The sequence below is a fragment of the Centruroides vittatus genome, unplaced genomic scaffold (assembly GCF_030686945.1).
Source record: "Centruroides vittatus isolate TY-2023 unplaced genomic scaffold, ASM3068694v2 contig_2787, whole genome shotgun sequence".
NCBI lineage: Eukaryota > Metazoa > Arthropoda > Arachnida > Scorpiones > Buthidae > Centruroides > Centruroides vittatus.
Window position 1 is genome coordinate 151,724 of NW_027121767.1, and position 26,774 is coordinate 178,497.

The 26,774-nt window shown below is 32.9% G+C and overlaps 2 protein-coding genes across 2 annotated transcripts; one reads left to right on the forward strand and one right to left on the reverse strand.

The window, feature by feature from the left end:
* Positions 1 to 952: 952 nt before the first annotated feature.
* Polr2E (DNA-directed RNA polymerases I, II, and III subunit Rpb5) lies at positions 953 to 23,552 on the reverse strand. The gene is made up of 8 exons (XM_067266654.1): positions 23,405 to 23,552; positions 21,527 to 21,615; positions 13,621 to 13,682; positions 13,407 to 13,546; positions 6,368 to 6,448; positions 1,670 to 1,728; positions 1,214 to 1,292; positions 953 to 1,140 (listed from the first exon to the last, which is right to left on the reverse strand). Exons 1-8 carry the CDS (start codon positions 23,459 to 23,461, stop codon positions 1,075 to 1,077), a joined length of 633 nt encoding a protein of 210 aa, XP_067122755.1. The 5' UTR covers positions 23,462 to 23,552; the 3' UTR covers positions 953 to 1,074.
* A 504-nt stretch (positions 23,553 to 24,056) lies between these two features.
* LOC136972078 (uncharacterized) lies at positions 24,057 to 26,774 on the forward strand. Its single transcript, XM_067266625.1, has one exon. It carries the CDS (start codon positions 24,203 to 24,205, stop codon positions 25,673 to 25,675), a length of 1,473 nt encoding a protein of 490 aa, XP_067122726.1. The 5' UTR covers positions 24,057 to 24,202; the 3' UTR covers positions 25,676 to 26,774.

A 26,774-nucleotide genomic window follows, 5' to 3' on the forward strand; every position in this document is an offset into this window, starting at 1 on the left:
ACTATAGCTAGATAATAGGAAATCCTTTCTCTCGACCTAATTCGAATTGAACTCGTCACGCAACTTCGCGAAAATTTCATATAATGTGCAAATTATATTTGAAATACATACTTAACATTCTTCCGTATAACGTGACTAAATTTAACGTTATTATTAATGAAATAATCCTGGGCTTCTATGTACAATTAACATTATTATATTTATATAAAGTTGTTAAGACTTCATGTGAAGCATTTTAAAATATAAACTCAAAATTTTTCTTTGCAACGTTATTGTTAAAATGTTTATAAATTTTTACTATTAAGAAAATCTGAAATTTTGGGTGATATTTTATATAAAAGTGTATCACAGATACAAAACTTGTATTTTATACAGCCAAATAACAATCTAAATTTTGATGAATTGGTCTTTTCACTACAGCCTTCAAAGCAGTACTTGACTATGCAACTCTCATTATAAATATTTAAACCCTTGTTCACTGTTCAAAAAGCGTAACACAGTTTTAAAAAGCAAATTAACTTGTAGTATAGAAGCTACACAATGACACAGCCACATGATTGGGTTAGGTGAGACAATATAAAATCAATGAACCGAAAACTTTACAACTACTTAATGATGAAAATTAGCTAATGATAAATACCAACTGGAAGAACCGTTGATTATATTAGATTCTATTTTGGCTATGACCTCCTTTTGTTGCTAGTTTACATCCATGTTCTATATTTTGTTTTATATATTATAAACAATACAAAATAACCTAAATCCAGTTATAAACAAATTGCATGCAATTTTAAAACAATAAAAGGACAGGAAAGATGAGTTTCAATATATTTTACTGAATGTGGATATATGTATTTGATGTATGGAGAAAATTTCAATCATACATATACTGTATATGTAAGGCCATTCAAATTATTGGATGAATGTAAAAGAAACAAAATAAACATCTATATGAATACAAAATTAATTTATTGTAATAATGACCTTTACAAGTTCAAACAATACATTTTGAATATTAATGTTATGAATTTATGTAACATAGAATGAAACTTTTTACATGCATTTACTTATATTTCACACTACTAGTCGATAGGATATGTATCTTCCAGCAGTTTCACTAGGTCTGATAATTTTTACTACCTATGAAAAATTAAATACATTAATTATATTATATTATATTAAAAGTTTTCAGATATATAAAATATGACAATACCTGTCCTCTCTTTAGTCCAAAGTATCGCGCAACTGGATCACCATCTTGGATACGCATCAACTGGTTTTCCTTTAATTTGCTATCAAGTTAAGAAACTCAAAATGTACACTCAAAAAATTAAATTATAATAAACTAGATTATTTTAGCAACAGAATTTAATGAATTACAATATAATTATCAAAATCTAAAGGTAATTTATTTCAAGTTAATTTAAATTGTTAAGGAATTGGTGACATTAAATATTATTTTTGAAAAAATTTTGAATTTTGTGACTTGGATTCAAACAACATATAGAATGTTCTGTATATTTTTTCTACATTATCTGCGATGAATATTCTGTGAAATACAATTTGACAATTCTGTTTTACATCATTATGATTATTGCTAAATATATTTACAGTAAAATTGTTTTTAAAAATTTTAGAATTCCTCTATCATATAATTTATAAAGGATACTATCTGGCAAGTAATTCTGCTTTTTCTTCAGGTGTCATTACAACATGCTCTGGAACAAGCTAGAAAAACAAGTCAAATTTTAGATTTTCAAATTTGAATATAAAATAATATCTAATTGGACGTATTTGAAACCATGCTAATAATTCTTGTTGTTTCTTAAACTCTATAAGGTTCAAATACACGGACACTTGGCAATGTTCATCTTAAATTTATTTTAGTCAAACCTTATAGTTTAAAAAACAACAAAAATAATATCTAATTCTTAATGTGTTTATTTATCAAAATTATTTTTATAGGTTTACAATGAAAAGATATTTTAGTTATCATTAAAGGTACTGATTTGAACAATTCATTTTAATCTTAATCAAATCATTTCATTATAAAATTTTAAACTTTTCATTCAGATATTTTATCTATTGATATCAATTCCTACTTTACTCCAAAAAAGTAAACATTATTTTTTGAAGTGTTTGAGCTTATTTAACAAATTTCTTATTGGGCAATTTGAAAAAAACATAGACCTAAGTTATAAATTTCCACTATGGTCCATCCATCTTTCCTTAATCTTAAGAACAAAGTTAGATACATGAAAGATGAGACCAGATATGGAAACCTTAGGGGCAGGAGACCCCAATTAACCACATACAAACTTTTGATGCAAACCTGAAGTCACATTAAAAATTGCCGAGACATATTTAGAAAAGAAAAATATATTTCTTACCGCTATCTATTCTAGCCACCGCTAGAGAACTTTTAACTTTTTTACATTTGTTGGAGGACAGTAGCCTCAAATAAAAGGACGGTTCCCCTGTAGACTTGTTAATACCTCAAAGAAAGCATGTGAAGGGACCGATAGAAATGGACTCATGTATTGTATAGTCTAGTAGGAAATATATTTTTCTTTTCTAAAACTGAAGTCACATTATTTCAATTAAAAATTTCTCTCTGAAAAGTGGTAGATCAGTGTTTCCCAACGCCCCACAGAGGGGCAATTTGATTGTTAAGGGGGCAATTCAAAAATGGACTCGTCCAGAGTTTAAGTTAACCGTATAGCCGCTGTACGCCATATTTATTATAAATATCGATTTAAGTTAGTTTTAATTTTCTTTGTTCTTTGTTTCCTTTCCTTCTAGAAGTTCCCTTTATAATCCTTTTCCCTTGGGGTGGGATTAACAATTCTGGGAACCACTGAGAACAAAGAGATGAACAAGACCCCGAGGCCGGTGAAAGAGGAGAAAGGACATTCTTTGCCCAGACCTCGAGGTAGGCAGATGCGAGTTGTGATGTTCCAGGTCACGTTTGGCAATGACTGGAAAGTGCAAAAGACTTTGATGAAAGGATTGGGTTTTATTGTGGTTACAATAAAACAGTGTGGCAATTAAGTGCAAGAAAAATGTCAACGAATACGACTATGACAGACCTTCCAAAAGAATTCAACATATATGTTGGGGGCATAAAAATTTTAGAAAGGCTTAGGTGGGGCATAGCACAAAAAAGGTTGGGAAACATTGTGTTAGATAGATGAATGGCACTACTCTATTGTTAAAGGAAAAATATGATGTACTGGGACAAGACACTACTAATTTGAGGTGGAGAGCATATATTTTAAATTAAATAAATTAAAATATGATTAACAATTGCAGCCTGGCATTGTGATAATGTTTAGTTTTATATTATTATTATTATTTCAAATTTATTATTCAGTTTGTATAATGAATACTAAAGTAACAATGATAAAATCTTAACATATTTGCTATATTTATCAGTTTTGTATTCAATTTAGTCCATGTGGTTTTTTTTAACATGTAAATGAAAGATAATTTTTCAGAGAAAGCAATAACTTTATTCAATAATGAGTAGAAGCACTGTCCATTTAATGAATTCTGATGAGAAAAAAACAAATGATGATCAGAGGGATGCAATATCTGGCAAATATAGAGGATTTGATCTCTCCCAGTGCAGCTCTAATAAGTTTGGTCATGTTTACAAAGATGAATGAGGTCTGATGATGGAAGACAATATCCTTGTGGTTTACCAATTCTGGACATTTTTCACGAACAGTTGTATTCAATTTGTCCAGCTGGTCAGTATACACATCCAAATTAATCATTCTGTTCATTGGAGGCAGCTTGTAGAATACAGCACTCTTTCAGTACCACCAAATTGAAAACAATCCTGTCTTGTGAAGTCCTGCCTTTGAAGTGGTTTTGGTGGTTCACTATTTAACCCCACAGTTGTTTGCACTTGGTGTTGTTGTACAGGATCCATTTTTCATTGCCTATTATTGGAAATTATCTCTTTCCTCACATTTTCTTAGTGAATTGCAGATGGAAATGCAGTTAAGAGTGTTGCTTCAATCAATCTGCACAAAACCCAAACATTGAACCTGCTAACACAGCCAACAACAACCTGCTAACACAGATTGTTTTCCCATATTTATTTTGATATTTGAAGACTGCTTGCAATCCTTATGTTAAGAAGTGTAGATTGGTGTCAATCTCTTGTGCTCCTTCATTTTGTCAATGTCAATCTCTTATGATCATAGTCCAAGCATGGTGTGTCTTGGGTAGAAAGGTCTCTAGAATGAAATCTTGCAAACTATTTCTGGCACACACATTCTCTGAAAGCATCCTCACTATACACCACACATCTTTTTACAGGTATGCACTATGTTTTTGTCTTTTCTTAAAATAAATAAGTTCTAAATAAAAATAAAAATGTTCATTTTGCTAATCCATCTTCCAACTGATAAATTAGAACAAAAGACAACATATTTTTATGTATTTTTGAAGAAAATGAACATTAAAATGTCAATTTCAAATGGTTATACATTTTAAAAATTTGAACTGAAGTTGTTCTCATAATGTCTATCACAATCTATCAAATGACGACTTGCTGATAACCCTATAATTATACTTTCCTGATTAAATAAAATGATATTTATTAATGACACGTCAATCCTCTTATTTGATTTAATTAACCGTTTGGCACTTGTGCTGTTGTAAAAAAGTACAACACTCTTACTATTTTATTATCTTTTTAGAGGTTGGTTCATGCTTCTTCATCTTTTAAGTATTCTTCCATCAATACTTTTTCTAAGTATATGCAAAGTCATGTTTACCATCCTATCATAGTCCTGTTACTATTGTGCAATTGCCAAACCTAGGTGACAGTTGTACTTTTTACAATGTGGACATGCTCATGTGCAATTTTATTTTACAAGTTAGTTCTACTTTTTGTGGTTTTTTTGTGTGGTCTATAAGTACATTATAAGCGATATCTAGGCAACTTTGGGGAGAAGAAATACCAGAAGTTTTAAAACAAGCATTATCTGACAAAGATGATGATGAAATAGATATCTTCAATGATGGAATGTTCAAAAGTGAAGATGTTGGTTGGAAGTGATGAAAAGGTTGAATTGAGTAATAATGAAAGTGACATTGAGAGAATATTCATTAATATTCTCTCAATGTCACTTTCATTATTACTCAATTAGTTAATTGTCTACTTGGGCTTTACTTATTAATAGGACTTTATACTGGTGTTTAAAGATTGGCACAGTAATGAGAGTTAGTTCAGGAAAGAACAAAATTTCTTTATTATATCACCTGTAGTAATAATTTCTGTACACATATTATACGTGTTTCAGGCTAGCATGCCCCTCATCAGCAGCATTACTATCAAACACTAAAAAGTAACAATAACAAGTTATACAGTAACTTATTTGTTTGTTATTTGTTATTGTTACTTTTTAGTGTTTGGTACTAATACTGCTGATGAGGGGCATGCTAGCCCGAAACACGTATAATATGTGTACAGAAATTATTACTACAGGTGATATAATAAAGAAATTTTGTTCTTTCCTGAACTAACTCTCATTACTGTGCCAATCTTTAAACACTAGTATAAACTCCTATTAATAAGTAAAGTCCAAGTAAACAATTAACAATAATATTAGAATTTAAGGACAGTAAGGCTTTTACAACGACATTGAGAGAAGTTTATCAGATAGCAGAAACGTAATAATGATATTGAGTACAATGATTGCCAGTAGTATTTAGGTAGAGACAACAGTACAAAGTGGAATAAAAAGCCAAATTTGAAAATGACCAAAACTAGACAAAAGAATATTGTGAAGATATTCCTGTACAAAGGGTAAAGTCAGAAACATTTCATAACAAACTGAAGCTTTTTTCAAAGTTTTGGTTATGAACATAACAGATGAGACATAGATTGCATTAATAAATACATCATCAATGTTTATAGTAAATTTGGAAGAGAAAGGACCTGTAAAAACACAACATGCAGAAAACTGTTTTTTGTAATTATGAATATTGCAGGAATAAATGCAAGAATAATTTTTGACAAATTTCCTGACTACTAATGAAAATCCCTGACTTTCCAGTTGGGTAGGAACCTTGTATAATAGAAACATTTTTGTTCTATTTTAGACCATCTTTAACTTGTAATTGCAAAAGTTGTTGCTATCAGTATTCAATCTATATTAACTTCCTAACCAATGTTACATTTTAAACATTTGCAATTTCAACCTAAAGACAGTGTAAAATAAGTTAAAATAACTTCTGTTATAATAAATAAATTTGGCTTCCTAAAGAAAGGTTTCCTTTAAATAGTTTATAAAATGGAACCAATTTCTTGCAATTTTATGTAATAAGTAAATAAAAATAAAAAATTTACCTCGTGTTCCGTAATATTTATTAACAATTCTGACTCCAAGAAGTATTCAAGAATATATTTTGGTGCCATATCAGATAATGCCTAAAAAATAATTATATTCAATTAACATTTATATCAAAATTCAGTATCTTATGAAAAGAATGCTAACATTTTAAATTATTGTAATTATCTTAAATTATTAACAGAGAACATTATAATGTACAGTACATTAAAACATTGGAAAACTATATATACAACTATAAACATCTATAAGCCCAATTTTTGGATTAAAGCAAAACAATTGCTGGATTAATTGTACTATATTAATGCTATTAACTACTAATTAAATTTCAAATAATTTGGCCTAAGAATGGGTATTAGGTGCCATCTCTTAATATATTTAATAATTAACTTAGAAGGTTCTGAAAAAAAAAATCGGCCAAAGCAGGACTTGAACCACAACTCCTGCATACTACGCAGTCATGTTGCCAGTACTACTAAAATAATTACAATGTGAAGGAATGAGATTAAAAAAGTCCTTATACTATATCAAAGCTTATGAATACAATTAAACACTTCCATATAACTGCAGATAAGTAATAAAATAGCTTATAATTTTTTGTACTCTTATTTTCAAATATTCATAAAATATAATAACCTTTTTACTCTGCAGCCATTTTTATTGCTAATTCAAATGTTTTCAGTCATCTTTAATGACCTTTTTCAAGAAAAACGAAATCAAATGCTGCCTGATTTGCACTAATGATAAGTTTGTTATGGAACGCTTTTAAAATATTTTTAGTACACAATCTCATATTGATCGATTTAAAATAAAGTAAATACAAACGATAAATTATAACATAACATAACCACATAATAATAGCCGCTACTTGCAGCATGTTATGTGTGTGTGAGATTGCAGATTTAGGGCCGATAATTAACAGAAATAAATTGCCAAATTTATTGTAAAAATTAGAATAATAATTTTTAACTACAACAAAATTTTATCAACAGATGTATAATGCTTTCATTTTTGAAAGAAAAAGGAAGTTGAACCTCCCTTAGATGGCTGACTGGTCCGATTCAGATGCAGCTTTTGCACACGTTACTTGGCTGTCTACTAAAGTTGTCCATCTCTATAAAAGAAAGGATTTTCCTGCCTAAAATGAGCAGTTCTTGGGAGATCAAGTCGACACTGGAATGTGCCATACTAGTTAGCAGTTCATTGGAGGTTTGTCCATGACCTGAACTTGCCACATAGCACAATTTATCAGAGGTATGACTAGACCTGAATTCACCATGCTTATCATATGAAGAACAGCCCACATAGAAATGGAATAGGATTTTATGTGCATGTGAAGTGTGATTCCTCAAGATCCTCTCCCAACATGAAGAATATGTAATCAACTAGAACAGGGATGGCAAATCTTTTTCAGTCCACATGCCATATTGTAAGCATACTTAGCTTTAAAGATGTTAATGCGTGCCAAAGTCTTAGACTTCGAATAGTGATAGTGTGTGAAAGAAATGGCGTACCCAGGGGTGTTGCCAATAAGAAAGGGGGTGATAGAGAGGGTAAGAGAAGGATGGGGGGAAGGGAATGGGGTGGAAGAGAAAAAAGGGGGGGAAAGCAGAGAACAGTAGAGCAATACGCAGGGACCAATTGGATGAAATCCTGAAAATAAAGAGTGGTGCGAGCAGTACAAATAAGCATGTAGTAGACAGAGAAGAGTATGCTCTGAAAAGTAACAGTTGTACAGTAAAAAACAGATGTCCGCCCACTAAAAAACAGGATTGATAAGCGGGGGCAGATTGGAGTAAAACACAAAGGGGCTAGCCCTTATAATGTAAGCAGTAATAAGTCCGACAACTAGGTCTGTTGTAAAAGTTAATTAATGATATTTAAAGAAATTAAACGAATATGCTTTAATTCAAATAAATGTAAAAAATCTGACTGAAAAAGACAGAAATCATATGATACATTACGTGCCAGATGATTTCTCTTACGTGCCACTTTGGGCACGCTTGCCATAGGTTTGCCACCCTTGAACTAGAACTACTGAGGTAGTATAAATTTAAGTAGATCGAGGTAAACCTCTCTCATGCGCATAGTAACTTCATTCTCGAGTTAGGTTTAGAATCTAAGATAGTTCTACATACTAGGCCTAGATTTGTTTGGTGTATATGTTATACACCAAACAAACCTCGGCCTAGTATGTAGAGGGGTAAAACCTCGCTGACCACTTACGCTGCACGGGTTGGTAAAACTCGACCTCGTTGTCGTTGGATGGCTAAGAGGGCAAAAAGCGAGTGGTGAGGGGCGTCAGTAAGTCGACAGGCGTCCTTACTTTGACAGGAGACAGGGTTTGACAAATAACAATAAAGGTTTATTAACTAGCAAAAGCGAACATACAATAAGATACACATAAAATAAAGGTATACAGATAATTACTGCTAAAATGCAGATAAAATATCCCTATCGCTAATCGCGCTCTAACCAATAAAGCGGTCACGTGCCTAACTTCTAGTGGGAGAGAGTTTACAAAGTCAATATACCTCAATATGTGGTATGCGACACGTATGCGACGACCTCCTGGACTATGGAAGCTGGAATCAGTCTTATGTCTGGGACTGGAGACACTGGATTCAGACCTTCCTGGATGATCGCACCCTTTCCAGAGTCTATCAGGTTTTTATACCATTGTTGTTGGCATTGAGCCAGTCTATTATTCAATGTTCGATGACTAATTTGCTGACTCGTGATGACTGTGACTTCTGTTTTCTCTTTCTGATCTGATTACGATGACTTCCTATCGAACTTGCGGGTCCTGAACCCCCTTTTAACTCTCAAATTTATGCCCTCAAAACCTGCGGGCTCACATTACTCTCGGTTTTCTTTAAAATTATACGTCCTTTTGGACAGTATAATTTTAACATTTGGCTTTACACTCTCTCCAGACCGACAGAGATATCCTATTCTTACAACTAAAATACAAAAAAATTCCCAATGACATTATGAAAATTTGGATGGACATCATTTCGCGTGACGATCTCAACAACTCAACGCGTAACATCTAAATCTGTAATTTTTCTGATAGCACGTCTCAGAGTGTTCTTGAAATGTTCATTGATCTACTGTCACAGTTCGTAGCGACGGAGGTGTCTGTTGTGGGTTGATGGTTGCTATGTCAATCCCTCAAATGTCCTACGTCAATCACTTGGACTGACTCGGTGGTAACTCGCTACGGCTGGTTTCTGCTGAATTGCCCAGGGTTGGATACTGGACTTGCATTGTTGACTTGCCTTGTGTAGATTCACTTCCACATGAGTTTTCCAGTCACAGAATAATCACACAATAATAAAGAACTAAGTTACAAAATTGGTTATAATGACTCTCTCTTACAAATAAAAAGTGGATAATATCCTGAAGCTAAGCCTATGCTAGAGCATGCGCTTTTCTAATTTCGTTGCCCAAATTTTGGATTTGCGGCAAGTCCCAAAAGAATGATGCTTAACTTGCGGCATTGGCGTCGTGGGATGGATCAAAAGTGGGACATAACTTTGTCGTCGTTGTGCGTTCCTTTCAGTTATTTTTGCTGTTCGTGCTGTGTTGTCTTCCACAGACTGGCTTCGTCCGCTGAGGAGACCAAAGTAAATCATTAAAAGTTGAAGCACTTGCATAAATTTTTCTAAACTTGGTTGAAATTCTCTCTCTGGAGAAGTTTCTGGTTCCGATTTAGTATTGTGGCTTTGTAGATCTTCTGACCCAACTTCTCCGGTCTCGATGTTGATTCGTCGGGTTTCGGATTTAGTTATCTTTCCTCGGTCATGTCTTCTATTCGCTGGAGGAGGTGTTGCACGTATTATTTGGATCTGTTTTGGCTCCTTGACTTTCGCTTCCGTAACTTGAGCGTGATTTAACTGGTGCTGGCCGCTTTGAGGTGCTGATTGCATGAAGCGGAGTACCGATGTTTCGTCTGCTCAGTTGGTCAAATTTGTTCTACCTCTTGTCTTCTTGGAGTTTTTCCATGAACAAAAGTGGACTACCTTTCCGTTGGGCAAAAGAATTCGTTCGTTGTCCCTGTCGAGCATCAAATTTTCCTGCTGGAGGAGGTCCTTTCCGATTACACCCTCACATGGTAATGCTATTTCGGGTCTTACGATCTTACATGGTATGGAGAACTTGTGTCCCCTTAATTTGAAAGTAGGTACTACCAGACCAATGGTTTGGATTACCTTTCCGTTCAACCCTTTTATCTTCCCTTTTGATCTGAAGTGGACTGGAACTTTAGTCATAAGTCTATTGGCTACTTCCTTAGATAACAGCATCTCATTTACGTTAGAATTAACGATAAATTTGACTGGTACATTATTGACATACCCTAAAATGAAGGTTCCCACTTCGCTTGGGTTTTTGCGGTTCGAATGACGCCTTTCCACCTGTCCTCGTCATCTGAATTGTCATCATGGCGAATCTGTTGGATCCACTGATTTGCTTGGAATTTCCAGCGTCTTTTCTCTTGCTGGTTTCGATCTTCTTCTCATTGTGCAGTCGAATTTCTCTGCAGATTTGCTACTTTACTTCAAAGAATGTCAATCTCCTCCACTAACTTCTCTAGATAGTCCTCCGAAGAGGCAGTGAACTCATTCCTTCTATCTTTGGAGGATTTCCCTGGTTCTGGCTCCCCTCCAATAGTTCAAATACTCCCGCGAGGATGTGTCATTAGACTTTCAATTGTTTCTTCGCTTATGGCGGCCTTCAAGGCCTTGTCGAATGTTTTTGCTTCTCTGCTCATCACACACTTCCGGATCCTGATATCTATCCCATTTAGAAACTGCGCTTTTAATCGCTCATCCAACTCCTTCGCCTGTATGCGCTGGATAATAGCAGTTTCAGCGGTATCTACGCCTTCTTGCTTTATTTCTATTTCAGCTGCGAGGGCTTGTAATCTAACTGCATAGGTTTGAACGTCCTCATCTGGACGCTGAAAACAAGCGTAAAATTTGCTCAGACATACCGGAAAAGGTTCTTTGTCAAAGCGTTCAATTAGGATTTTCTTAAATTCATCATAGTTTTCCACTGCCTTAATACGCCGATCCTTTCTAACGAACTCCCTAGCTATTCCTATCAGTCTCAGCTTAGCTACAGCCAGCATTTGTGCTTTTGTCCAAGCAGCTAACTTGGCTATATCCTCTAAGGATTCGAAAAATTCACTTATGCGAAGACCCTCTGACTGTCCCGCGAATGCAGGCAGCAAAGGAACCAAATTGCTTAGTCCTCCAAGCATGGCTCTTGAATTTTCACCTTCCATTCTTTTTCTATACTATCTTCCTTTACTTTAGCTTATCCTAGAATTATATGTAGGGAACGGGATTCCTAAATTGTCCCAAAACCTGTCTTTGACTGCCTAAACCTGTCTAAGCCAAACCTGTCGAAAGCCTGGAAGTTGGTTTCACCCCATTCCTGACACTAGTGTGAGATAAGCAGAGGGTCGGGGGAAAACCTCGCTGACCACTTAAGCTGCACGGGTTGGTAAAACCCGACCTCGTTGTCGTTGGATGGCTAAGAGGGCAAAAAGCAAGTGGTGAGGGGCGTTTGTAAGTCGACAGGTGTCCTTACTTTGACAGGAGACAGGGTTTGACAAATAACAATAAAGGTTTATTAACTAGCAAAAGCGAACATACAATAAGATACACATAAAATAAAGGTATACAGATAATTACTGCTAAAATGCAGATAAAATATCCCTATCGCTAATCGCGCTCTAACCAATAAAGCGGTCACGTGCCTAACTTCTAGTGGGAGAGAGTTTACAAAGTCAATATACCTCAATATGTGGTCCGATGACCGTATGCGACGACCTCCTGGACTATGGAAGCTGGAATCAGTCTTATGTCCGGGACTGAAGACACTGGATTCAGACCTTCCTGGATGATCGCACCCTTTCCAGAGTCTATCAGGTTTTTATACCATCGTTGTTGGCCTTGAGCCAGTCTATTATTCAATGTTCGATGACTAATTTGCTGACTCGTGATGACTGTGACTTCTGTTTTCTCTTTCTGATCTGATTGCAATGACTTCCTATCGAACTTGCGGGTCCTGAAACTTTAACTCTCTTTAACTCTCGAATTTATGCCCTCAAAACCTGCAGGCTCACATTAATCATAGTTGTATATCAGCTTATTGTAATTCCCATTTATTTTGATTATATTAAATTTGTTGTTAATTGTTTCGAAAAACGATCTCATGTTTTTATCACTCCTATGCACACCTGCTCAACGTAAATCCCTCCTATGATAAGTAGATGTTACCACTCAAATGTTGAGTTAAAATTAGACGTGTGGTTATCCACGTACTCCAAATTTGATAACCTGGTATCAGTCCTGACAGGAGAGAAGTGATCTTATGAGCATTTATCTCCGCACTCTCATTTTTATTTAAAGCCATCCTTTTTAGACAACCAAATCTTACCGACTGCGTCGCTGATTAAGTAATAGGAAATTTTCTTCCAAACTTCCTACCCCCGGCTAAGTATCCTCACATGTGCAATGTGGTTAATAGACACATGTATTTTATGGTTATTTAGTTAATTTATTATTTATGTGGTTATGTTATGTTATCATTTATCGTTTGTATTTACTTTATTTTAAATCTATTGATATGATATTGCATACTAAAAATATTTTAAAAGCATTCCATAATGAATTTATCGTTAGTGCAAATCAGGCAGCATTTGATTTTGTTTTTCTTGAAAAAGGTCATTAAAGATGACCGAAAACGTTTGAATTAGCAATAAAAATGGCTGCAGAGTAAAAAGGTTCTTTGTATAGTTTATTATTTGTTATGCAAAGCAGTCTGTAAAGAGTTTAAAGAATTCATAAAATATTTTGAAAAAATGTTAAGTTTTGTCATTTCCAAATACTCTCAATAATTCTGTCTTGCTTTTTGTAAGGGTTAGTACTAATCTCTATAGGTTCTGGCTTACATTGCCTCAAGTTGCTATTTACTACTCAAGGTGATGCCTCTCAATAGTAGAAATATATCAGTAAGATGTAATACCTGTTTTGCAGATGGTGTCATTCCCTGTTGCACAACAATAATAGCCCGAGATATATTTTCTTCTTGCATTCTTTGACAGTAAGTCTTAATAACTTTAATTCCAATTTTAGACTCTTCTGGGAAAAATACAAACATCTGATCTGCAATAAAAAATAAGTATATTTAATATTAGAAAAACTGTGTTATTTTCTGTTATAAGCTGTAAAATTTTTACCTGTAGGATCATCATTGTGAGCAACCAAAACAATCAAATCGGCTCGGGCAGGTTTTCTTTCACTAAAATTAATTATAATTAATCATAATCATATTCAATTATATATTTAATTTGCAGAATTTAAGTTGGTAATAATAACAGATTTTAACACAAAATATTTTATCAATAAATTTTTTTTATATTTAAATCCTTTTGAGCCTTTGACATGAATAAACTAATTTAATTCCACCAGGTGTGCTGGCTAATAATGTGAATTTTTTAATCAAAGAAAACATGATAATTTCAAAAGAAACATTAAAAGTGCTTTATTCAAAGTAATGTCCATCACTAGCTACACATTTCCCTTATCTTTCAGGTAATTTGTGGATGCCATCACAACAGAACTTTTTTGTTTGGAGGCACACCATTCAGAAACCCATTTTTCCACTTCTTCGTATGTTTTGAAACATACACTGCTGCTCAGAAAGTGTACGTGCCATCGACCTGAACAAGTTGAAATCAGGAGCAAGGTTTGGTGAGTATGGCAAGTGGGTTAATACTTCCCAGTCAAGATCTTTTAATGTGTCTTTAACAGGTTTCAGTGTGTGAAGGTGCATTATCATGAAGCAAAATTACTTTGCTGTGTCTTCTGGTCTAATGTTTCTCAAACTTTTTGGTCCATGACCCCCTTCTGAACTTAAAAATTTGACCCCCGAAGAATGAGTGTCTAGAAAAACATCCCAGAGGGAAGGGGTTAATTTAAATTCACGAAGAGTTAATTTCTTTTCTTTAATTAATCTATCCCATGTTGAATTTCTCTCTATTGCGTGTCGCTTTGCTTTGAATTTTTGTCAATGTTAAGACTAACAAATTTTTTTTTTAAATTATTTTTTTATTTTTCACAAACAAAATAAATATATTGAAAAATATATATATATAAAAAAAATTATATTTCAGAAGTTAATCTAGTCTCAAAACATTCCGATTCAGCATAACACAGTCCTCAGAAAAACAAGCAAAACTTACCGCTCATGATGGGAAAAAAGTCTAGTTCAAATATTGGCGCGTCTTTAATTACCCTCTCATGGTCACGCCAGTGCTGCCAGCTAAAAACGCATATCAACTAAAATAATATCGGAGTATCCCAAGACATAGCCAAATATTGCAGCGCCACAGCACTTGCAGAAATTCGAATTTGCCGACTGAAATACTTCTGGTTTTCGAATAATCAACGCTCTACTGTATTTCTAACTCGACTTGCCTACAGATGCAATGCTGCTAGCGAACACCGTTCCAAATGCCAACGTTGTTCTATCATAGTTTAGACAGAGAGTGGAACTCAAAGATTCCCCAATAGCACACAAATTTATGAATATTATACTTAGGCTCGTATTTAAATACTTATACAGTGGTACCTCATATAACGTACGCTGCGAACAACGGACTTTCTGTTTGGCCATTACGCGACTCGAGCAATGGACTGGCTGCAAACAATGGACTTTCCGGCATAATTGGTGACTGCTCCATGGGTGCATTCTTTAATAGCGGTCGCTCTGCATCTCTGCTACTATGAGAGTGCGCTGTTGTTTGTAGGCATTTAGGAACAACGGTGAAAAAAAGAAAGATGGTGGCGCCCGCGCTATCGATAGTATCGTGATGGAGGAATCTATAATTCTAAAATATGAGCTTTAAAAGGCAAAAGAAGAATCCCAATTGTAAAATTTAACCATAAAATGGATTATTTGTTGAAAGAACATTCAAAATAGCCACGAAAAAAAAATCGTGGAGGAATAAAAGAACACACCCCATGTTCATTTTTTTTATGATACAGTACGGTTATTTTATGCTGTGGAACGAATTAGATGTTTTAACATGTATTTCTACAGGAAAATGCGTTTCGTATAATGGACGTGCACCTGGAACGAATTAAGTACGTTATACAAGGTACCACTGTATTGTTTTTATTATTTATATATGCAATTTATTTTATATATTTTTTATTTTTATTATTTCTAAACATGAATCCATAGTAAATTTATAAAATATTTGAAAAAATTGATCTGGCATCAATTTTCCAGCGACCCCCTAAATATTTTTCATGACCCCCACTTTGAGAATCACTGTTCTGGTCCATTCTGGTTATTTCATGATCAAAGCATGGTTCAAATTGATTATTGGTTGTTGGTAATGATCAGTATTAATGGTTTCACCTGGTTTTAGAAGCTCATAATACACCACACTTTCCTGATCCCACCAAATGCAAGCTGTCTTTTTTCTGAAGCAATTTCACCTTGCAGTATCTTGAGATGGAGCATGTTTATCATAAGCTTCCCAAAGTATACGATAACTTTCAGCAGCACTTTTCTTCAAAATAAAGAAATGAATTAAAACTTCCTGCAAATGCTCTTTTTTCAGGACTAAATTTGACATATTTAATCATAAAAATATCTATAATGTTAATACCTTCAAAAAATTTGACATATAAAGTTTTAAAGCTTGTTGTCAATTCAAAAAAATGGCATCAAATCAACATATCTGTAATGCCAGCAGTGCTCTGGTGCAAGTAAATCAGTACACCCCCTTGTTTCTCAGAAGAGGTCTCGTGAAATTTATTTTGAAAATTTAATTTAAAAATATATATCTAATTATTTTGATTTAAAACCTTTGTTAACAACAATTTATTTCAGATTCAAAGAATTTCATCAATAACATATTGAATTTAATAAATACAAAAATAATAAAACAAAATGTAATTCTTTAAGTACCTAATAACATTTACTACATATTACATAAAGTGTATTGACAAAATGTATGCAAGTTTAGTTTCATAACAAATACATAATAGTACACAAAAAAGTTCAAAATTGTTTTCTCGCTTTTTCATTTGCAAATCAGTCAATAACTTTCTTCAGATCAAATTGACAAGCTATTGTTTTTCATTCATATAGTAGCCAGAGCTAGGATGGTGTTGTGACATGCCGTTTCTTAAATCAGTTTTGAAGAACTTCATTCTGCTGTCATTGTTGTTGCCAGTAAAGTTAAAAAAGATGAAACATCATGCAATAATGTCAGAAAAGCTACTTGAGGCTGCAATGTGAATTAAAACTAGTTCAGCAACTTTGCATATAGAAATAATTTCTTTTACCAAGTATAAAAACACATTTTAAATCAAAGCAGTTGAGGTCCAAAACCAGGCAAAGTGTCAGAAGGATATGCCAATTGTAAAAACCACAAAATAAACTGGAACGAAATAGTAAGGTTCAAAATAACCACTCAGTCGGTTTGACGAAACACAAAGTTTATATTTACACTATAAATGTACAAAATAATACAAATTAGAGTCACAATTAAATGTGCACAAACACTAATCCAACGACAACCGACTATTCCCGTACAAATTCGTCAAAAGAACTCCTTACGATCAAACAGACTTGTAATTAACAAAACCTCCGAGTCAGGAACAAGTTTGTACTAAACCACTAGAGCTTCCTTTCCCCAGATTTCCGTAGCGTCCAACGAGAGAGACAGTTAGCACCTCAGTAACAACGATCCTAATCCGATCCGATCTGATCTTCTCCGACCTTCCCGATCCTAACTCAGTCAATCCCGATACGAACTCATGATACCAGCTCCCGTTCCCGCCGAAACTACTGCTTAAATAGTCCCAACGTTCGAATCGTCCGCCAATCAAATTTGAATGTTTCCACAACGGCCGCCAACGGTCATTTCCCGCCAGCCAATCGTCCGTCTGTCGTCGACTTGAAACTCAATGGTTCTTCTAACGGTCGTTTCTAACGGCCGATCCTAACGGCTTTTCCGTTATGAAAGTTTGTTATAATGAACCAGGGCGGAAATCGCTCGCCTAAACGATTCTAAACCCTACAGATATATATATATATATATATATAAATATATATATATATATATATATTTTGTTTGTACAAAATAAAGAAATAATTTTTAACAATACGATAGTCTTGATTATTATTATAAAAATTTTCGTTAGGCTTAAAATTGACGCAGTGAAGAAAAATGTCAACATCGGATAGGTTAATATATTTTTTTGTACATAATTGGTTATCCAAAAAAATCAGTTATCTGAAAAACCCCAGTCCCTAATTGATTCAGATAAACGATGCTCTACTGTAAATGTTGGGTTGTTCGAAAAGTAATATCGTTTTTTTATTACTAGATGTATTTTTATCAGCCAATTTGATTTTAAACCACATTTTCATTATATAATTTGACAGCTGACATTTTAAAGCTTATTTGTAAAAAATTTTGTTTGATTCTGTAGAATTGTTTTTTTTTTTGGTGACCCATCAAATATGGAAAATCGAAAGCATCATTTTCAGCATATTTTGCTTTTTTATAACTAAAAAATCAAAATGCTGTTCAAACAAGAAAAAATTGTGGTACATGTTTGGAGAAGATGTGTTGAGAGAAAGACAGTGCCAAAACTGGTTTACAAAATTGCATTCTGGCAATTTTGATATCAAAGATACACCACATTCTGGATGGCCATTTGAAGCCAATGAAAACAAAATAAAGGTACTGATTGAAGCAATCTGCCATATAACAACACGTAAAATCTGTTAAATTAGACTGTTTATTATTACTTAAAACAAATTGGTTTTGTTTCAAAGCTCAATATATGGGTTCCACATGTTATTAAAGAGAGATGCTCTCTATGGTTGGATTTAAAAAAAATTTTTTTTTTTGAGCTTTTACCAGACAATTTAACAATTGATTCAAAAGTGTACTGCCATCGAGTAAACAAATTGAGTAATATCATCAAACAAAAAAGGCCAGAATTGATCAACAAACAAAGTGTAGTGTTTTACCATAATAATGCCAAATTTCACACAAGTTTGGTAATTCGTCAGAAACTGTTATAACTTAGATAGGTCTAAGCTATAACAGTTTCTGACGTGTTATCACACCAACCATATTCGCCAGATCAGGACACTCAGATTATTACTTGTTCCAGTCTTTACAAATTTTTTTTAACTGTAAGACATTTACTTGAAATGACAATGTCAAAAATCACTTGGATCAGTTTTTTGTAAACGACGATCAAAATTTTTATGAATGTGAAATCATGCTATTATCAGAAACAATGACAACAGGTATTTGACCAAAACAATCAATACATAATTCAATAAAATATTTATTATAAGAATATTGCGATTATTTTTCTATGGAAAAAACAAAATTACTTTCCAAACAACCCAATATATACTCTCTCCCGTTAATCATCCTTCATCAGAAAAAGTCAAACAAAAATAACTGTTCTATTTATAGAATGTTGCTGTGTTGTTCCCGTAATTTTAAAAAATTTTTAAAATCAGTTTTGAACATTGGCTGTAACACATATTAAGCAATGTATATTTCTTTTAAGAGTCTAAATAATACTTCCATGCAGTTGGTACAGGAATGTATCCTCTGTGTTGATGCACGCTCCTCTTATGTCAGCCCTGTAGACTTCTGTGGCCTCTAATGTTCTTATGTGTTGTCTGTCAAAGACCCTGTGTATTAGGGTAGCCTCCTCCCATAAGGGGGGAGGCTACCCTAATACACAGGGTCTTCAGCAGGGTCAGCCAGAGTTGGCCAGTATGAACAGAGGGATGTAAGTGGGTTTGCGGTACACTGTGGTGTTGAACTTATTATCCGTTACATGAATCTTGACATCCAAGAAATTAATGTCTGTGTGGCTTCTTGATCCAATTTTAGTGTTAATCCATATTTGTTATTATTGAATACTGGCCAACTCTGCTGACCCTTGGTCATATAAAGCACCTGCTTTCTGTGCACTTGTGGCTAGAGCCCACTCACATTGTACGCAGCTCTCAGATACTAACAATGAGCTAGAACAATTGAAACATATTGCATCCAACCATGGATACATCCACTCATGTTTATCAACAATATAACGTCCACATATCAGGCCAGGTCAATCAACACCAATAGCAACGTTAACAACAGAGAAGAGAAACAGGTAGTCCTAAGTTACGAATCACCATCCCTCCATCACATATACAAGAGGATGGCCAAGGATTTAAACATACGCATAGCGTACAAAAGGAAATCCACCATGTTCCACCTTTTATCTAATGCAAAGGATGAAACTGAGGACGATAGAGCACCTGGAGTTTACTGCATTCCGCTACAGGATAACAGGTTCAACAGGACACTAACCTACATTGGTTCCACATACAGATCATTACAAACCCAGTTATGAGATCACAGGTATGACATGGCAAAAGGAAACATCAACACGGCCCTGGCCCAGTATGCCACTGAGCCGGGAATTTCCTCCTTATAGGAGGAGGCTATCCTAATACACAGGGTCTTTGACAGACAACACATAAGAACATTAGAGGCCACAGAAATCTACAGAACTGACATAAGAGGAGCATGCATCAACACGGAGGATACATTCCCATACCAACTGCATGGAAGTATTATTTAGACTCTTAAAGGAAATATACATTTCTTAGTATATGTCACAGCCAATGTTCGAAACTGATTTTAAAAAATTACATGTACAACGTGGCAACATTCTATAAATAGAACAGTTATTTTCATTTGACTTTCCCCGATGAAAGCAGATTAATGAGTGGCCGAAAATGTTCAAATGTTGAATTTGGGTGTTTTACTGGAAATTTGACATTTAGGTGAGAGTATGTAACAATTCTGATCCTTCCAGAATATTTTTATCAGATGATCATTTGTGTAGCCAGGATTTTTTTATGGGAGGGGCCTGTAGAGGCTGTAATTTTCTGGGAGGAGCACCAGATTAACTGGGGGGGCCACACTGTAATTTTCTGGGGAGAGGCACCAGCGTAACTGGGGGGGCTGTGCCCACCCATGCCCCTTCTTGGCTACGCCCATGCAGATGATGTGACAAAATATGTGAATGAGAAGCACTTAAGAAGTGTACATAATTGTTGAATGAATTCAAATCTAATAGTTAATTGATTAATTATTAAATCCAAAAATTTTTTTACAACCGTTTTTAAAAGTTTTTATTTTGCCCTTTCTAACTCGGTGCTCTTGGAATTCATGCACCTGAAGCAGTTTGCTCCAACTGCTCCACAGTAGCTACACCTCTGAATGCCAGCTATTGAACAAAATCCGCATTATTAACCAGTACACCTGGAATATAAAAATCTGTGTTTCTTTGATGGCATTCGATGTTGACTCTAATGCAAAAAGATGAAATTCTTGCTGTAAAAAAGGATGAATTTCACTATGACCTATTATATTATTGTTAGTTTTATTGCACATGTTTAATCTTTTACAGTTATTAATGAATGGGTAAAACATGATTTAACAACAGTGAATAAAATAAAAGTATACATGGTAAAACACAAAAAAATAATGTAAAATATAATTAATTTTTAAATAACATATTGAATCTTTGAAAACATCAGATGCATATTTTGTGTTCATTTCATAAAGATTAGCATGGCCTTCCATAAAAATTAAAAACCAAAACAAATGAAACAAATAAAAACAAAAACTGATAACCTTAAATAATTCATATTTTATACAGTATACAAAAATTTCATTTATAGACTTTTTCTACTTTTGCAACATAATCATGCCCCTTGTTCATCATCTCAAATAATTTATTCATATTGACATCAATAAGAATTCTTATAAGAATCAATAAGAATCATCATTCTTATAATATGAATTCATCGATAGAAATCTTCTAATTAATTAATTAATTGAATTAAATTTGAAACTAATTAAATTCTGATCACTAAAGATCAACAGTTGGATATGAAATGATGAAACAAGCAACAAAATTATTATAATAATATTTCAAAATAGATTATTTTTCTCAATATATGTGTGTGTAAAAATATTTAATGTCATTAAATTATAAAATAATGCAAAAATAACTTTAATCAAATACCTGGGTTTATCACCAAACTGTAGCTTAAACTGATCCAAAGTTTGATCCAATTCATCCTGAGTAACTAAGTAACCTCTGTCATGGCATAACTAAAAAGAAAATGAATATTTTCTAAATAAATTTCTAACCGTTTTAACCTAAACTCTTGAAAATGATTTCATTTCCAGTTTTTTTTTTTAAATATGATTTTTTTTGTATGAGTTTAATGATAATAAAACATGTGAAGAGAAGTATTTGTTTTCATTTTAAAATGTACAGTACACTGTAAAGTTATACTTTTCAACTAAATTTAAATTAAATAACAAAAACTAATAGCAGGTTTATTTTGTTAAAAAGTTTTGAGTTCAGAAAATGATTACTACTAGGTTTGCCTGTACATTGGGGCATTTGGGACATGTTCTCCCACTTTGTCATCAGGTTGCCTCTTCTTAATCCTTAAGAAAGCTCTAAGGTTTCATTTTATTTTTAAATTAGTTACTTATTTTTATCAAAGAAGACTTTTTTACTGACAAAAAATTATAATAAAAATGTTTGTTATTAACCAAAAATTTGTTCCGGTGGGTGGTGATCGTTCAGTTGAGTACTGAGGTACCATTGTATTTTATTAATTCAATTTTGATATACTGTATGTGGTAACATGGAGGAATTAATTAAGTGCATTAATCAATGGATAACTGTATGTATGTGTATGTTTGTGTGCATATATATATATACAGTACAAAAGGTCATTGTACATACATTACATAAAATATACAGTATATAATGTATGTACAATGTCCTTTTTTATGGCTTGTGCCCCTTCTTTTTTTATAATCTGCAAGTACTGCTGATTAATATTACACTTTATTCATAAACATTTTGACCATTTCACACCATCCTCAGTTTACAATATTTAGAAACAAATGGTATAAAACACAAATTTAAGACTTATTCACAAATTGTAGAATGTATCCTAAGCTCTTCAACAATATCAACAGAGAATCTACACAAATTTATTGAAAATACACAATTCAGTTTTATTGCTTCTGAAAAACATATCTTATTTCATTCCTGTAATAAAACATAATGATTAACTGCTCAATAATTTTCCTCACATATATATTAACAATATAATTAATAAATTCATAAAACTGTCATCACACCAATTGAAACGTAAATTTGATTTTTGAACTTCCAAATACTGGTATACATCAATGTTTTATATATTAGAATGATTGACCTTCTCCCATAATAAAAACAATAATGATAATTTTCAATAAAGCTATCTTTTGGCTGAAACATGCTGGTACACTAAACGTGCAGTTGCTCAGTGAGAAAAACTCATGTATGATTAGGTGAGAAGTCTGGCGAGCAAATGAAATGGACTGAGCCACTATTGGTCCCAAAGAATGCACAAGCCAATTAGAATCGACATAAAAAACAAACTGAGTGGGGACACCCCTTTTGATGAACAGAATGCCACAACTATTACTACATAAATAAGTGCTGACTAAAAGCAAAAATAATCTGACTTCTAAACTAATATGCATTAATAATATTGAAATTATTAGTCAAAATATTTTTATATCATTCAGAAATTGTATAGTGGTGTATTTATTTGTTATTTAAGTATAATGTATCACTGTATTTCCACTTATTTAAATAATCTGATGAGGACAAAAAATGCTGAAATATATAATGAATCTTGAATAATTCCTGTACAATTGCGAGCCTTTTGCAAGATGAAAACATCCTCTTTGGGGTAATCTACACGATTAACTTATTTTCTTTAGAAACTGAAATTGAGTATTTAATAAATACGTCATCCACGTGTAGCGGCTACCATCACCTCTGTGCATATTATTGTTTCGAATTTTAATAGTTTAAATATTCAATTACCTGCATGATAGTTTTCCTAATTCTCCATAACTTGTAAGTTTCGGCTTCGTCATCCATTATTTATATAAAATTAATATTCAATAAAAAAAAAATTAGTTAAAAACAACCGTCTTCACGATACGCAAGACAAACGTCGCTACTCCAGACTAAAGCGCCACCTTGTAAGAAATTTTGCTTTTTGAAATTAAAAAAAAAACTTAATAAATAAATTTAGAAAGGAAGCTACTTCTAAGTTAAATATTTATAAAATAAAGTTTATAATTAAAACTATATAAATAAGTTAATTATTCCAGTTTATAAATTGGATAAAGTATAAATTAATTGATATATTATTGATTACTAGAGGGCATCGTGTTACGTGGTGTGACGATGAAATTTTAATTTTCGGAGGAAGTGTATGTGGTAAGGTCGGCTGAGTGTAAAATTTAAATTTATTTTTCTAACTTTAAATTGGTTGAAAGTATCAAAATGTTTCGACGTAATCCTACGAGGATCGATTTAAAATTAGATGACATGCACGAATACGAAGCCATCAAAAAAGAATTAGAAGAGAAAAAGAATTCCTCCAAAATATGCGATTCTCCAAATACCGAAGCTTTTGGTACATCCCCTAGCAATGCAAGCAAAAAAGCAATCATTCACGATCGTATCGGTTATCGTCCACAACCGAAAAATGCAAATTGAAAAGATTTTCTGTGCATTAAATGAATATTCATTATTCATCTCAATTCTATACAAATCAAGTTGTGATGAACTGTTTCCATTTTGTCTCTTGGACTTAATTCAGTTACTTGAGTCATGCCGACCGAAAGCTTAAAGAAAAAATGCATCGTCGGAGTTGCAAATCTGTTGATAAACTACAATTGGCTATATTCGAGGCTTTATAGCCAAATTAATCCCTTCTCTTGTTTTCCTAGTCAGCTCGTCGAAGAATTGATATCTGTCGTGGTGAAGGTGACGTCCAGAGGGGAATTGATGCACCAGGAACTCTGCCCTTTGCTTAAAAGTGGACGGGTTAAAAATTTTGAATTGTGCGACGTGCGCATTCGTACAGAAGAATTCGTTTCCATTCTAAATTGCCTTGGTACCTGCGGTTACCGACTGATTAAATTAATATTTTGTCGAGTGCAATGCATTAAGTCCGAGAGAGCAAAATTACTGAGAAGCGAAGCGGTCGAAAATTTGTTGCGATTATCTCCAAATATCGAACATTTGTATTTGGATATACCCATTGATATCGACGTTTTGAAGTTTGCCGTGCATTTAAAATGGTTGGAATTACGCTTTTTTCCTAGAGTTGGTGATTTGAAAAGTTTGTTTCCTCAATGTTCAGAATTGCAGATGTCTTCTGTTAGTAACTTGCAACACGTTTCGATTTTCGAAGGTTCTCAACATACCATCCCAGTAGACATGATTGCAGCTCTTTTACAATATACTCCACAGTTATTATGCTTGGAAAACAATATAGCCGAAGCATTGGAATTATTGCATGGTCGGGAATTAGATAACGGAACTTTATGCCACAAATATAAACTTCGTAGAATTATACTCGGAAATTCTTTTCTCGAACCGGATAGGTCACCGGCGAGTCTCCGTGCTATCAAGATAGCCGCACTTACTTGTCCGGATGTAGCTGAAATGGATCTTATAGTTAATAATAACGATGCGGTTATGGCCATCTCTCAAATGAAACAGCTCCATACTATTATTATACAATGGGCAGATGTTATACCACCGGGAGATTTCCAGAAAGGCTATCATTTTTTAATTCAAACTTTGGGAAGACAACTCAGGTCATTAGGAATTATATTTTTTAAAAATGTAGATTTTGGAATGATCATATCTCTTTGTCATAATCTTGTAAATTTAAAGGTGATATTTGAGATGGAAATTTGTAAATTTACACCATATAATAATAATTTATATGATTTACAAACTTTACATCTCGAATGCATGACAAACACGGGACCGTCTGCAAATCTACTAATTGCGTTAATTTCTAATTGTCCTAATGTAAAAATGCTTTTTCTGATATATGTGCCGCATTTTACCGATAGCGTTTTATTTAAAATAACTTCAAAGAATAATTTGTCTAAACTTCAAGATATAACTATTGTGGATTGCAATCTAACAATCGAAGGTTTACAGTGGCTTTTAAAATCCTGTCCCTTGCTAGAAACCATGAGGATAAGGTCTTCAATGATAATTTTAGATGAAGCTTTACCAATTGTTCAGAGTCTCAATACGAAGGTGAAACTGATGTGTATATAATCAAATTTTTAAATATTCTTATTACATTTGTCTTTCAATAAGGAGTTATAATTTTGCATGAAAAGAATTATTTTGCATTTTAATAATTATATACGTAAATATATATACCTTCTTTTTATATTGTCATATTCAAGAAAAATAGTAAATGCAGTTTAAATCATAATAACTGAATATTTTTATTTATATTAGTTAAGGTCAGTCTGGTTTTTGTCGAAAAATTAAGTTTTCCCTTATACGAAATGTTATTTGAAAAATTTCTGAAATTTTGAATTTAACATTAATCCCAATTAAGTCGATATATCTTTTGATTCCTTTTATTTGATAATATTAAAGTAATGTCAAAGAATGAAGCTTTTATAGAAATATTGATTGATTAATCTGCATATAGAAGACAAAGATTGGCATTATATTAAGTATTTTTAAATGATATTCTTAAGCAATTTTACTAAATGCAGCAAGAAGTTAATTCTAGGGACCATTTTATGTATAGAGTGACCCAAAAATTAGTTAACTATGTATTGTCCCAAGTATACTTGTAGCAATGAAAATCATAAAATGAATTTAGAACAGCTTTTTTTTTATAAAAATTGGTAGAAACATGATTTTTAAATCACTTTAAAAATCATGTTGTGATTTAAGTATTTAACTGTAATTTAGTTTTTGCAGTTGTTAACTGACTTTTGGTCACTTTATGCATTGAATTTTTGGCTATCCATCTTGGCCTATAAAATTTTCATCCATTTTTATTTTTTGTTTGAGCAGATATATGCTACAGAGTTTGTTCTACTTTCATATGAAAAATGTGAAGTGATGATACTATTTTGTAATTATTTTATAATATTTATATAGTGATATGTTTGAACTTCTGGCTTAAAATAGTTATTCTAGGATAACTTTCTTCATAAATTAAAATTTTACAATGTATTTACTTATATATTACTAACAATTAAAGTTTAAATACACTCAAAAATTTTATTGTTAAATATTCTTCTTGCCTCTAAAATGTAATTTGGAGGTTTTTTATTTTTGCTCTGAATTTGTTTTTCCAATAATTTCTAAACAGAATTTAAAAAATAAATGAGTACTATTTAATATTAAA

Coding starts and splice junctions, on each gene's coding strand:
- LOC136972078 (XM_067266625.1), top strand. CDS start 24,203: ATGCCGACCGAAAGCTTAAAGAAAAAATGCATCGTCGGAGTTGCAAAT.
- Polr2E (XM_067266654.1), bottom strand. CDS start 23,461: ATGGATGACGAAGCCGAAACTTACAAGTTATGGAGAATTAGGAAAACT. Junction 21,616..23,404: donor TTAGGAAAACTATCATGCAG/GTAATTGAATAT, acceptor TTTTCTTTTTAG/TTATGCCATGACAGAGGTTA. Junction 13,547..13,620: donor TCACAATGATGATCCTACAG/GTAAAAATTTTA, acceptor TTTTTATTGCAG/ATCAGATGTTTGTATTTTTC.